Genomic DNA, 13,947 nt, shown 5'->3' on the forward strand with positions numbered 1-13,947 from the left:
TCACGTGTCTGCATGATTTACATGATAAATGTTTAGATTTACATGAAAAAATTTAAATGTAAAACAAATAAAAGAGGAAAATTACAAATGACAATTCTTTATTATTTCTTTAAATTGCATAAAGAATATTAATATATAAAAAGTAGTGCACTGATAAATATTATTCATAAGAAATATGGCAACAAACATAGAAAATTAAACAAAGTCTTGAACTGAACACATTATGAACACATTATGAACACACAGAAAACTGCCTAATTGCTGTCTGCGTCATCGCTGATAATCCCACGCAAGTTGCTCCAGTCTGTTGCTCTCTTGCGCCCTCTATCTGCATTGCCATCCTCGCTCTCTGAATCGGAGTTTACCACACGTTTGAAGGCTGAGATAGGCGTTGAGCTGCCCTTAACACTGGGCCACGATGCTGCAGTTCGCCGTTTAGGACGACCTGAAATTCAAAAACAAACTTACACAGGTGGCAAAAGAAAAGTATCCTAAAAAAAAACACTAGAAATTAGAACTGATTTATAGCTGGACCATTCGGTGAAGTTCAAATGAAAATGAAGTGAGGTGTCCAGCATTTGGCTGCAAATACTCATCCCACAGTCATCAATATCTTTCCTGGCTGTGAAATGCCATACCTGAGACATCGCCAATCGTTAAACTGTGTCAGATTTAAGTTTATGCATCAGTGTATGTTTGTGACAACCATACATGGCTACACCACCTTGTTGAGGAGGTTCAATCATGAGCAGTTCCTTTTTCTCCTCCACGTGTCCTATTTTATTTCTTTGGAACAAGTTCAATCATTCACAAGGCTGTCTACAAAAATTCTTCCATTTTACCTGATATTTTGTGCTTTTTAGAAAGTTATTCTTCAGCCACCTACTTCGATTATATTCAGCCTTAAATTTTAACCATAGTGCCATTAGTGTGTTATTCCTTCACAGCAGTAGGACAGCGCATTGTGAGAAGTTGATTCTTAATCCATGCTTTAAGCAGTTATCCTAAAAGTTTCATTCAAACCATGATGGGACTATTGTGGATCAAAAAAGTGAGTATATTAATGCTATACCCTGAGTGGTAATTATGTTGCTGACGTCCAGTTCTGCCAGCTCCTGAGCTTCTTCTCTTTTCATCCTGGCCTTCTTACACTTCTCTATAGATGGCTGACCTAAATGGCACAAATAATGACAGCTGTTATCATTATACACACACTCCACACACAATAAAAGATTTGTATGAGTTAAGAATCACCTTCCACCCCCAGCTCTTCCAGTTCTTTCTTCAGCACTGCTACTTTGGCCTTCACTGAGCGGCAGCCTTCTAATAGCTTTTTATAGTTACGCCGCACACCACAGAGGCCGATGTAGCGCTTAAGTCTCGACACGGCTTTATTCTCATCATCCTGTGAATGAAGAGACAAAAGAGCAGACAGAATGTCAATACATTCCTGATCATGCATTTGTAAACGGTTATCCAGAGTAAGTGCATTGAAAAACTTCCCAAAGGTCGATGAAATATTACAGCACTTGTAATATGCAACGCATTTCCTAACATGTTGGGATGTTGTGTGAAATGTAAATAAAAACAGAATGAAATGACTTGCAAGTCACATTAACCCATATTTTATTCACAATAGAAAAAAATAAAAACTTAAAAAGTTTAAGCTGAGGTAACGTATCATTTTAAGAAAAAAAAGGCATGTTTTGAATTTGATGGTTGCGACACATCTAAAAAATGGAGAGGGCAACAAAAGTAAATCTTCCAAACAAACAGACAAACATTTTACGACTAATTAGTTAAATTGTCAACAGGCCAGTAACATGATTGGGTATAAAAAGGGTATCTTAAAGGCTAAGATGGGCAGAGGTTCATCAAACTGCAAAAAAACATGACTACAAATTGAAAAACTATTTAAAAATAAATGTTCCTCAACATAAAATCGCAGAGACTTTGAATCTCTCATGTTCAAGAATCTGGAAAAATCTCTAGGCAAAGCACAAGGGTGAAAATAACTTTTGGATGCCTGTGATCTTTCGGCCGTCAGGTGGCATTGCAATAAAATCAGGCTTGATTCTGTAATGGAAATCACTGCATGGGCTCTAACAAATCCAGATGATATTTTCTCTAAACAAAGTTTTTAAAATCTTTGTAATTTTAAGAAGCCATATCTGATCCATGATCAAGAAACTCCACCATCTTCTCTGAGCCAAAGCTAATTTAAAATGAACTGAGGCAAAGTGGAAAACTGTTCTATGATCAGTTAAAATGTTAAATACTTTCTGGAAACCACAGACGCTGTGTCCTCCGGACTAAAGAGGAGTGGGACCTTCCAGTTTGTTATCAGTGCTAAGTTCAAAAGCCTGCAACTCTGACAGCATCGATGCTCACATGTATATTAATATTTTAGAGCAACATTTACTTCCATCCAAATGACATCTTATTCAGAGAGGGACTTGCATATGTCAGCAAAACAATGCTAAACCTCATACCGCATCTCTTACAACAGTATGGCTTTGTAGTAGAAAGTCCAGGCCTTTCACAATTTTACAAAAACATTTGGCACATCATGAAATGAATAATACAAAGAAGACCAAGGAGGTTTGAGCAGCTAGAATCATGTATCAGCTTTAATAAGACAACATTCCTCACCGCAAATTCAAAATTACCTGTTTTGTACCTTTAATCTGATTTAAAATGTTCTATATGATTTCAATATAGTTTTATCAGATTTGCAAATCTTTGCATTCTGTTTTTATTTATCTCTTACATAGTACCTCACCTTTTTTGGACATAGAGTGTTGAAAACATTACACTTAATATTGTCCTTAAACTGCACACCCTATTTTTTTCATTTGTTGCTCAAAAAATGCAACAGCTATAAAATTTGGCATAAAACTGAGAATTTGCTCAATTAAAGAATTGAAAGCCATTTCTTGCCAATTACGTATCTAAAGAAAAATAGTTAAAAAAACAAAAACTATTAATAAGTACTGAAGACAAATAATGGTGAAGTCTCATTTTTCACCTTTCCTCCTTTGGCCTTGCTCTCACTCATTTCACTGTTTTTTTTCTTCGTCATGTGCTTTTTCTTCGTCTTTTCTTCCTGTTTGGGCTTCGTCTCCACTGCTTCTTCATCCTCTTCCAAAGAGGGCAAGGAAGAAGAGGAGGAGTCCGAGTCATTCACCTTTTCCCCGTCTTTATCCTTTCCTTTTACTGCCCAAAAACAAAATGATAAACATGAGAAAACACCACAGTAACACCAAGAATGGCTTTCAAATATAAAATGACACACTCGGTACCTGTTTCTTTTACTTCTTCATCAGAGGATACATTTTCAGCATCTTTCTTTTTTTCCTTTTCATTATCACTCTCATCATCAATGCTGTCACTTGTTTCTGCTGGTTTCATCACCTCGTCATCTTCACTATCAGAACTACTCCCGAAGACCTCCTTCTGCACTTTTCTCACCGCCTCACTCTCCAGTGACTTGGGTTCTTTTTTGTTCTCCGTTTGCTTCCTCTTCTTCTGAGCAACCGCTTTGCTCTTTTTTCCAACAACCTTTTTCTTACTCTTGTTTGCCATTTCATCACCACTCACCTCCTCCAAGCTGTCCGAACTCTCTCTCTCCTTTTTCTTTTCACCTTTAGCTTTCACTTTCTTTTGATTTTCTTTGTCTTCATCACTCATCTCCTCCTCACTGTCAGAGCTCTCGCTTCGCTTTGTCTTTCCACCTCTGGCTTTTGCTTGATGATTTTCTTTGTCTTCATCTGAACCACTAGAGCTCATGTGATCATCTTCCTCAATATCTAAAACCTTCCCCTTATTCTTTACCTTATTTGTCTTCTTCTTCTCCCTTTCCTCTTCTTCAGCACTTTCTGAGCTTGTTTCCTTCTTCCTATTGCTTTTCACATTGCGCTGTTCTTTTACCTTCTTCCTTTGAACCTTTTTATTCTGTTTTTCTTCTACTTGTGCCAAGTCTTTATCACTTTCATCATTTTCCCCTTCTTTAAGCTGTTCCTCATTTGCTACCTTCTCGATGCCAGAGTCTGGAGAATCTGAAACAAATAGGGTGCAAGTTTCATTTTAAATTTCAATCCAATCACATCACATATTGCCATAAGGCCAGCAAAAAAAACAGCGTGGGCTCTTGTTAGATTCAAATCTATGCTCCTATGTTGCTTTAACCAATCAGACGACAATTTGGTCACTCAGAGGCCCACTAGAAGGCTTAGAAACACACCAGCATTTTCATGTCCTATGATTGGATGGTCAGAGAGTGGACCACCGCAACCTGCATCTGTAACAAACTGCACAAGTTCAAATGTATTTATGTGATTTTAATAACTGTTTTTTCATTCCACAATGTCTGACAGAGAAGAATTTTCTCCCGTGCACAATTTGCACAAAAACACAAAACCATAATGCACGGGAGGAATGCACAGAAAACCTTTTATGAAGTTAATATTGATGCTTGTGCTAGAGATGATGTATGCGGGCAGTAAAGCTGTGGCTGCAGTGAAAAGAGACTTGTTGGATTGTGTTCATTGGGTTTCTTGCTGTAGTAATGGCATTCATTCTCACTGCATGAGATACTAGTCTGTGATGCAGCGCTCTGTTATACAATGTTTCTCTACAATATTGATGGTTTCTATAGCGGTGGCATTGTCATGGCTAATTGAAAACAAAAGCAACAAATTAAGTAAGAAAGTTAAAGCATAAATCAGAAATAATAGGCAGGCTTGTGATGAAAATTGTTACATTTTATGGGCAAATCCTCTTCATGCGCCAGTATTATCTTCCAATAATTACATTATTTTTTTATTTTTTTTTAAATATCAAAAGTGGTCTTGGTCTTGGCCTGTCCATGACCTATTAATCATTAGGTTTTTGCACAAAGACCCCTGCTTTCTCACACTTTCACAAAACAGTTGCTCCCACCCATTTCTAATTTTTATTTAATTATGGTCCTGGCCTTGGCCTGTCCATAACCTCCTAGCATAAAGTCACCACAACTGCCTCAATCCAGGCTGTTCCCACCTATCTCTACATTTCTGAAAGTAGCAACAGCATGGTGCAGGCCATGTCCCGTACATGACCTCATAAAATGAACTCACTGCGCGAAAACACCTGCTTCAAATGCTCTTACGCACCGCAATCACTTGTTTTGGATATACTTAATTGCAACAAGATCAAAAAGTACAAAAGATAAAGGTTTAGAGAGTACAGACAGGAAAAAGGACCATAGCACCATAATGATAGTATTAGGAGGTGGATTGGTTTAGGTAGGACACCACTGAAGGTCTAGGTGTGAAATCTACAGCCTGACACTGGGTTACATATACTGCATGTGCATGACCTACTGGAGTCAAACAGTCCATACTCTCTGTCCACGGTCAATCATAGTGACACTAGCTAATCATCTGTGTGTCTCATGCATGTATCAAAAGGAGTGATTCTCCTTCAAATTGTTATACTGCCTTGTAATGCATTATGAGCAGCAATTCACACTTCAGAACTACTGGGTAAAAAGCTCAAACCTGGCAAACAGACCCCAGACAGTTCATGTCTAGATGGTTGCACAAGATGCATCAGATAAACAGATCACAATGCATGTCCTATGCTTTCTTACACGTGTGATCCAATTGTGTTTTTTTTTATAAATGTTAATACCAGGTGTAACAAGGGCCAGTAAACGAGGTTCAAATCACCACTTAGATAATATAAACATGATATTGTCACCTGTTGGATCTGTCACAAAACGTAATTTCTTCTTCCTTGACACATCTGCGACTTGTTCTTCTTCCTCATCATATTCCCTTTTACGTTTATTTCGATTGTGTGGTGGCGTCACGCTTATTATTAAAGGTTCATCATCACTGCTGCTGTCCTGTAAAGATGCAAGAGGTCAAATCTTATGACTTAAACAACCGAGAAACGTGAACATCGATCAGAAATCGAGCTGATCCATACCTGCATTTTCAAGAGCTCCTCTTCTACGATTTTCTTCAGCAGCTGTCTGTGTTCTGCAGAGAGCGAATCCCTGCCCACATGCTCCAGATACTTCTTTCGCAGTATGCCAAGTGTCAAAGTACTACACGAGGACAGAGTAGAGCTCAAGGAATCACATTAATAACAGGAAGTAAGATGCATCAATATCTATCCGGGATTTGTAGCATAAAAAGTCAACAAGTTTGCATCGAGCACGCGCTGGTTCCCTCCAAATTCTGCCTACGTCATAAAAATACTGCCAAAGAAGCTTTAATCCAAAAAAGAAAGTCCGCTCACCTGAGATCTGAGCAACTGTGAAGCTTTCTGAATACGAAACTGCGCATAGCCTCGGAAACCATGTCTAATTTGTAAGGTCAAGTCACTGCAAGAAAAGAAAAAAAAAAAACACGCGAAGACGTCGCGCGCTTCCAGGTTTGGCGCGCTCTCTCGCGGTGGCGCGCACGTCGCACTGCGTCATCACGTACTCCTGTTTAGGTGGGGTTTCATGACGTGACAAAATAATGCCTCGAAAAAAAGTGTCACGCCATACTATCTGAACCATAAGTAATCCTTAGTTAATTTCTCAACGATTATGATGGCGTGTCTTCGTCCCTGAACAGTCTCAATGCACGTCCCGGACACAAACAAAGTAAAAAAAAAAAATATTTTATGATATTGATATGGTGCTCCATATCAATATGTACAATTACACTTAGAATGCATTCGGGGATTTGTTACTACAATATTGCATTATACACATTTTCTTTAACTCTAAAATAGCAGAAACATTGGTGCTCCTCTGCCCAATCTCCTGGAGCACCAGTAAGACACAACTGCTAAACCTTCTCATGGAAAGAACTAAAATGCTCCAAGGAAGAAATTAGCATCATAAACATGTTTTTCATATTTGCATATTTCATGTGTTGTCCTTTTTTCCCCCCTTCTAAAACTGGCTTCATTTTAAGGAAATCCATATAGACATTTTATTTGCAAAGCATTCATCACATATTTGATGAGGCTTATCAATTATTAATGTATAAAAAAAAATATTTTTATTAATGAACCTGTGAATAAAATAACAACCACCATTATTTATGGGCAGCAATGACATGCTACAGAATAAATCTTAAGATCTTATACCCATCAAAATTTAATAACACTGTACATATGAACATGTATTCCTTATTTTAAAATACACCAGACTGAATGTAAGCATTACATTGTTTCACTGGTAATAAGAACAATTCCCATGAGATACTTAAAATATAACAGTGGTCATGTGCAACAACACTTTGAATCCTATTTACAGCTGTTTGACGTTAATAACGAGTCTTTATATCCATGTTGTTATTATTAAGAGTGAATGTCGTATACATAACTGAATTTCCAGTCACCCACTTCCAGCTCCGTCTGCATGAATGTGTTTCCACAAAGTTATACCATGGTGACTCAGTGACAGGTTTTCTTTTCAACAAAATTATCTTTTTGCAATGATCATCACATAAAACAAATAAATTGTTTACTTAAATATAATAAATAGGGTTCGTGGCTCAGACAAACTGTCTGTGTATACCTTAAACCAAAAATGGACGGTCTGTGCTGGATATGCGACAATGTTTGGCAGTTTTGTATACAATGATCCATAAAGATAACTCAGGTTTGCCCAGGTTTGTTAGTCCATTTGGATGATTTTCTGGCTATAGAAAACCTGCTATAGCCAAATCATCATAAAATAAGTTTCCTATGACTTTAGGAAAATATCCTATTAATGTTTTTCTAGTCAGTCCTCAAGTAAATTGTCAGACATGTCCATCTTCAAACATTTTTTAAATGATTTGCAACTGGTTTATAGGGCTTTTTTTTTTTTTAGATTTAAACAGAAAACACAGACTCTGCCTGTCTGACTGATGAAACACACATTTTTAAACTGAGATAAACCTCCTTAAAATCAATGTCACTGTTTCATTCTAGAACATAACTTGATATTTTTCTTTGCACTAAAAAAAAACAAAAAAACAAAACGTAAATGTGTTCCAGATAATTAATAATAATGGAAGTTTGAGGGGACTAAGTTTGTTTCGATCTATAAACATTCATGCAAACATAAATTTCCATATTCGGAGGACTTTTAAGATCAAGATCTAAACCACTATATATTTACCCCTAGGATTTTTCAGACCTATAAAAGACTTTGTAGTTGAGGGTTACCAAAATAGTTATAGAGCTCTTATTGGGCATAAACATAACATAAATCTTGTTAGAAAGTGATGGAATGTTGCATTAAACCACTTAAGTCTGAGGTCAGTCTCTTCACAGCTCTAGTTTTATGATGTATACACTATGTTTCTGACAGGAATTTGCAACCGCCCTTATACCCTCATTATAGATGTGCTTTAAGTGAACGTTTTTCCTCATCTTTCTTTCAGTACTGGGAAACACAGGAAATTCCCATCTATCGCATTTACACATGTTACAACCAAAGTTAAGAGGATAAAGTTGAAAAACCCTGGTGTGTTTATCTGAGGAGCCACTTGACCACTTTGATTTAAGAAAAGGTCCAGGACAACATTGTCTTTAACAGGAACATGCATCATACATTAGTCTAGTGTGAGTCGTGTCCAAGTACCTTTCTGCACCTTTCACCCAAAACGTACACACATCCGCATAGAAAATGTTTACACATTTTTTTTTTACACATATTCTTATAATAATAATAATAACAAAAAAAGATGAAAATTATGGACAATAAATTAACAGAATAATAAATATAAATGAAGCAGAAAAAAAATCCAAATTATGTGCATTCATCCTCAAAAAAAAAAAAAAAAAACCTATCTCATAATAATAATAATCTCATGAGATTATTTCTTAGTGCAGTGTTACTGTACCAAAGATTCATTCCAATCATTGCTCAACCGACCCTCCCCCAACCATTCTAGTAAGTCCCTGCATATAAATTATTCACAATTTTCCTGTTATAGTACCATTAGGAACTTTGTACTACTCATAGTTATCATTTCTCCCTCGATCCATGCTCAGTCCTTGTACACAGTCTGCTGTCCATGCCCTCTTTCGTCATGCATAATATGTCTCCGAACATGGATCCTCCTTACACGTCTGTCTCCACCCCCCACCCCAGCCCCATCTTCCTCTGACTGACCCACCCCTGGAGACGAGATACCACCCGAGTCCAATAAACCCATGCCTCCAGAGCCCCGACCGTTCTCATAGATTAGTATGTTTAGGGTTTCTTCAAAAATGCGTGCCTCTGGAAACTCCACCTATGAAAAGTGAAAAGATACAAATATATTAGTTTAAATAAAATAAAAAAAAATACTTTCAATGGATAATTTACTAATGAATAGTATGTATGGTTTGCTTACTTTGGTCTGTTTCTTTTCAGTGGCATATACGATAGAGGTACAGCAAACCTCAGCGATTTTGCGTCCCTCTCCATAGAAGGACCAGCAGCAAATTTCATCTCCCAGCACGTCTTTAATAAAAAGCACTCTACCGTTAAAGCGCAGCCCCAGTTTATCAAACAACTCAATGTTCTTCAGCAAGTTGTCATCGGAGTTACTGGAGAAGCAAAAGAAATAGTGTGCACCAAAATCAAACGTACTACATGAAAAGTTTAGGTTTCATGGTGAATTTTCATATTCCCTTGTCTTAATACCTAAGCATGAAGCCATTTGGCCACTTGGCCAATGTACTTCATGAAACTTGTTGAATGCAACTCCAAAACTGATAAACGATTGACCTTGAAGTTGGTACAAAGTGTTGTATTGCTTGCATTTTGGTCTCTGCAATTTCAGAAGTATGCGGCAGGTAACTTTATTTCTCATGAAACTGACTTTATTTTTGTTTTTTTTTTAAGTTTTTTAGTCAAATGGGCAGCGTCACCCCATTTTGTAGTGCAAGAAAGCTTTACACAATGAAAATAAAATAGGCTACAATCAATTGATCTGTGAAACAATGGATAAAATAATAAATTTTAGGTGTGGTTTTAACGCAATTTTAAACACGAGATCTTGTTACTGGAAGAATTACATGGTATCAAACTCAGCCTTCAATCCCTGGTGAGAACTCAAAAGAAGAACTCAGAATTGTGTGAAATAAAATCAGAAATGCGAGAAATAAAGCCAAAATTAGGCAATTTTTTTTTATGTGGCGGAAACGGGATTCCATGGACTTCTGTCCCTAGATTAGCTCTGAGATTATCAGGATTTTGGTTGGGTATCCAAGTGTTCTCAAAATAAGCACCTCTATATTATTTGTGTTTACAGCTTTAATAACATTTATGCTTTGTATGATGACATTGTAAAAAATAGCATGTATGTGATAACAGTACCTGGTATAGGAATATTTATTGTTCCCCCTGTTATTCTGCAATTTCACCACAGGCTGAAACAGATTGAAAAAAAAATTTTTTTTAAGAAATTATTCAATAAGATTAACATAACTTTATAAGCACATGTATCTGGATGCCCGCGTGCTCACAACGGCAAACAAATTTCTCTCACCTTCTTGCAGGTGGCGATCATCCGCTGTTCCTCCTTGGCAGAAGTGATCATAGGGATGCGACAGCCTCCCTCATAAACTTCGCTGCGTTTCTACAGGATGAAAAAAATTGTTCACACCTTGAGAGAGACCTAATATCTGTTAATAAAAGGAGAATTGATGTAAGTCATGTGTAAATCATGATGTAGAACAATACATTGGGCCACTTTTTTCTATGTCTTAATTTAGGAATATTATTTTGCAACATTTCCCACACGCTGGCAACATAAAAACAAGTACTGAACTGTCTTTCAGAGCAAAGAGAAAACTACAGTAGGCTCCGAAGGTATAATTAATTCATTGCTATTGCATGTACTAAATATGGTCATGTGGATATCTAACAATTGCACTCACATGTGCCAACAGCAAAACCATAGGCATTAGTGGTGTCTTTTCGCGTTGCTATTATAATAAGCGCCACTCTCCTAGCTGCACACTCTGATTACACCATGTGGTACATTCAACACTTTTTTATTCTGTGATTATAGCATTGGCATTTAGTTGTACAAATAGGCGTACCTGCAGTGTGGAAAGGCAGTGCTGGATAAGACCCTGCAGTCTATAGTACTGAGCTTCCTTTAGTACCTCCTCCAGCTCCCTCTGGCTCTCTGGGAGTGGCACTGTGCCATCCCGTAAAAAGTTCAGTACAAGGGAGAAATGCCGACCACATCTGTCCAACACCACCCAGCCTGGAGATAAAGAAGATGCTTTGATTACTTTCAGCTAAATAACTGCTGCGTTGTGTACAGTGAAACAGTCACGTTCTTTTAGTTGCCGAAGAACAAGGCTCTTATCTATCTTCAGTCGGGAACCCTGTTCAGTTAAACAGTAAATGCAAAACAAAACTGTAATTCCAAGATGATTCACACAACCAGTGGCAAAATGAGACCTAAAAAATGAAGCCATTAACTTGTAACTTGTTTAAATCTTTATAACATAGAGCACTTCTCATAAATGTATAGTTCATTAATTAGGAATTTATATTATCCCTCAATGTGCTTTATCATACATATCTTACACTGGTTTGGGTCTTTAAGGCTAAAATCACAAGTAAAAAAACGAAACATTTTATAGCGCTTATACTGAAATTATTGGCACCTTAATAATATTAGTGCAATCAGTAGTTGTATCAATCAGAAGTATGTGGTTAACTTAAACTCACATTGTAAATCTGAGAGAAATTCAATGTTTAACTCAGGTCTTCCCAAAAGCTTTGTAGAATTGAACTGAATTTTCTACAACCACAAATCATGACCACCTTAATTCTTTTATTCTAGATTGCAATCTGTAACATGTGAACATTTTATAATGTCAAGAACATACATGTGTATAACCTAAGAGGCTATATATAAAAAAAAAAAAAATAGAAAAAGATTTATAGGATGATGTAATGCAAAAAAAAAAAAATAAATAGTTGCCTGGTTTACACATTATTTTCCTGGTATTTGAAGAAGTAGCGGGAAATCAACACACTGTTCACCCTGGTGTGCATCCCTAATGTTTATAATTTGTACAGAGCTAAAAATATTAAAGGCTAAAGATATACAAAGATATCTCCCTCCAAATCGTAAAACGATATTTCATGAGCAGTGCACACTGACTTTATAAAAACGCTTCCAACGTCATGATTATTGCAATAGGGTGTGTCTTAATTCAACACCTTACATTTAAAATGACATTTTATGGCATTTCCCAGATGCCATTATCCAGAGCAACTTACAATTCTCTCATTTATACAACTTGATGAGAGTTGCTCAGGTGACCATCAGAGGTAGTTTGGTGGTGGACAGATTTGAACTCACAACCTTCTAATCAGAAGCCCAACATTATTTACTAATCTAAAAAATACTGATTAAGAGCCTGAATGCAATATGTTGTTGTTAAAACAATCTAAATAAAACCTGGTTATCATTCTCATTGACACGGTTTAGAAGTAGGGCAAAAAAAAATGTCCATTTTCACTGTTACTGCATCACATTAAAATGGTACAAATAAAAAATATTTTACCTTCAGGATCGATGGTGGCTTCCACACTTCCATCACAAATCCTCCTAAGCATGCTGTCCTCTTTGCTGAGGGTCTGGACTGTGGTGTAATGCAGAGATCCACCAACATTCAGCTTTACGTACTTACTGCCAGCCAGACCTGGTCCTGTTTTCTTCTCGACACCGTGGCTGGGGGATGGAGGGTCACAGCTGGCCTCTGGCACCACATTCCCACCAGAAGCTTCGGCAGACATCAGGAGAAAAGCAGTGCAACTCTTCACGTGTACTGCCTACATATGAAACATAGATGATCAGATATTTTACAGAGCAGTTTTAACATTAACTGTACTTCAGTGCTAAACAAAAGAGCTCAGCCAATAACAGCTTGTCAAAGCATCAGGAACATAAATAAGAAGCACAAATAACGTCACCGCCCAGGATATAACGCAATATAAAAACAAGCCTGAGTCATTCTGCTGCTATTCTTAGTAAGCAGAAAAGCATATAAAACCCACAGCAGACTCAGATGTTACTCAGAGAGCCACTTTCAGTCAGATTCGCTGTTCCTCGGGCTTTTGTAATTAATCTGATATCATTTAATACCCATTTCCACCATGAAATCAAATGAGGCCATTCGGGACAGATGGCGAGACAGTGACAGGTCTCATGCAATGGCAGATTATCCTATAGGATCATGATAGCTGCTCCTATCATTTGAATTACAGTCTTATATTCAATTATCTTGTAATAATTCAGCGTCCCGTATGAAAACATAGGAGCGAACAAGAAGATAAAGAACGAAACACTAACGATCAAGCACTAGGCGCACAATGCTAGTTTTTTATGCTAGTTTACTTTCAATCTGTGGCTAATGATGTTGACAGTTAATAGATGTCATGGAAGAACCAAATATTTACCGAGCTGCTTCTCGGAATAAGCGCCCTAAAGCACAATCACAATTAAACGATAAATTCACATTAATGTTTCTATACGAAACGAATTCGAAATAACGCGTTTTATTTGGCGTCAGCACTCAGGTTTTATTCGCTTCCTCTCGTTCACTTTCCGTGTGGGGCTGACAAAGTTAAAAGCTGATTGGTCAAAACGCAGATCCGTCACACTTTTTAGTCCCGCCTTTCCCCGGATGACATGCGCAATCGCTACGTATAGTGCAGCATACTAGCGTACTAATGAGTGCTCCAGAAAAGAGTGCATGACAAATATGGACGCTGTATGTTGCGTACTTGTTAGATACACTTTGTAGTACGGTAGTGCGCGGCTTGGGTGTAGGCCTGTGTGATGCAGGTGCACGCTGAGCGGGGGCAGAAATTTAACCAATCACGATGGCTGATTTATACATGTCACTGTTTTGTTTTTATTCTGCAACACGGGAGGGTTACAGCTTAAATAA

General features: G+C 37.4%; 2 protein-coding genes across 2 annotated transcripts; both read right to left on the minus strand.

The window, feature by feature from the left end:
• Positions 1–81: 81 nt before the first annotated feature.
• Positions 82–6,449, minus strand: hirip3 (HIRA interacting protein 3). Its single transcript, XM_046865916.1, has 8 exons — positions 6,289–6,449; positions 5,974–6,094; positions 5,743–5,890; positions 3,303–4,058; positions 3,029–3,216; positions 1,255–1,405; positions 1,073–1,171; positions 82–445 (listed from the first exon to the last, which is right to left on the minus strand). The coding sequence occupies exons 1-8, from the start codon at positions 6,348–6,350 to the stop codon at positions 255–257; spliced, it is 1,716 nt and encodes a 571-aa protein (XP_046721872.1). The 5' UTR covers positions 6,351–6,449; the 3' UTR covers positions 82–254.
• Positions 6,450–7,026: 577 nt separating this feature from the next.
• On the minus strand, positions 7,027–13,614 carry kctd13 (potassium channel tetramerization domain containing 13). The gene is made up of 7 exons (XM_046865917.1): positions 13,454–13,614; positions 12,559–12,826; positions 11,071–11,240; positions 10,515–10,604; positions 10,343–10,395; positions 9,375–9,570; positions 7,027–9,272 (listed from the first exon to the last, which is right to left on the minus strand). The coding sequence occupies exons 2-7, from the start codon at positions 12,788–12,790 to the stop codon at positions 9,027–9,029; spliced, it is 987 nt and encodes a 328-aa protein (XP_046721873.1). The 5' UTR covers positions 12,791–12,826; positions 13,454–13,614; the 3' UTR covers positions 7,027–9,026.
• Between the last annotated feature and the right edge of the window lie 333 nt (positions 13,615–13,947).

Source organism: Silurus meridionalis, chromosome 14 (genome assembly GCF_014805685.1).
Source record: "Silurus meridionalis isolate SWU-2019-XX chromosome 14, ASM1480568v1, whole genome shotgun sequence".
Taxonomy (NCBI): domain Eukaryota; kingdom Metazoa; phylum Chordata; class Actinopteri; order Siluriformes; family Siluridae; genus Silurus; species Silurus meridionalis.

Bases quoted from the DNA above. Each gene is read 5' to 3' on its own strand.
- hirip3 (XM_046865916.1), bottom strand. From the start codon at position 6,350: ATGGTTTCCGAGGCTATGCGCAGTTTCGTATTCAGAAAGCTTCACAGT. The intron at 4,059-5,742 runs GTGACAATATCA...TATTTGTTTCAG, and splicing joins TTTTGTGACAGATCCAACAG to ATTCTCCAGACTCTGGCATC. The intron at 446-1,072 runs GTATAGCATTAA...TTTGAATTTCAG, and splicing joins CAACATAATTACCACTCAGG to GTCGTCCTAAACGGCGAACT.
- kctd13 (XM_046865917.1), bottom strand. From the start codon at position 12,790: ATGTCTGCCGAAGCTTCTGGTGGGAATGTGGTGCCAGAGGCCAGCTGT. The intron at 10,605-11,070 runs GTACGCCTATTT...TTCATCCTGTAG, and splicing joins ACTGCCTTTCCACACTGCAG to AAACGCAGCGAAGTTTATGA. The intron at 9,273-9,374 runs GTAAGCAAACCA...CACTTTTCATAG, and splicing joins CTGAAAAGAAACAGACCAAA to GTGGAGTTTCCAGAGGCACG.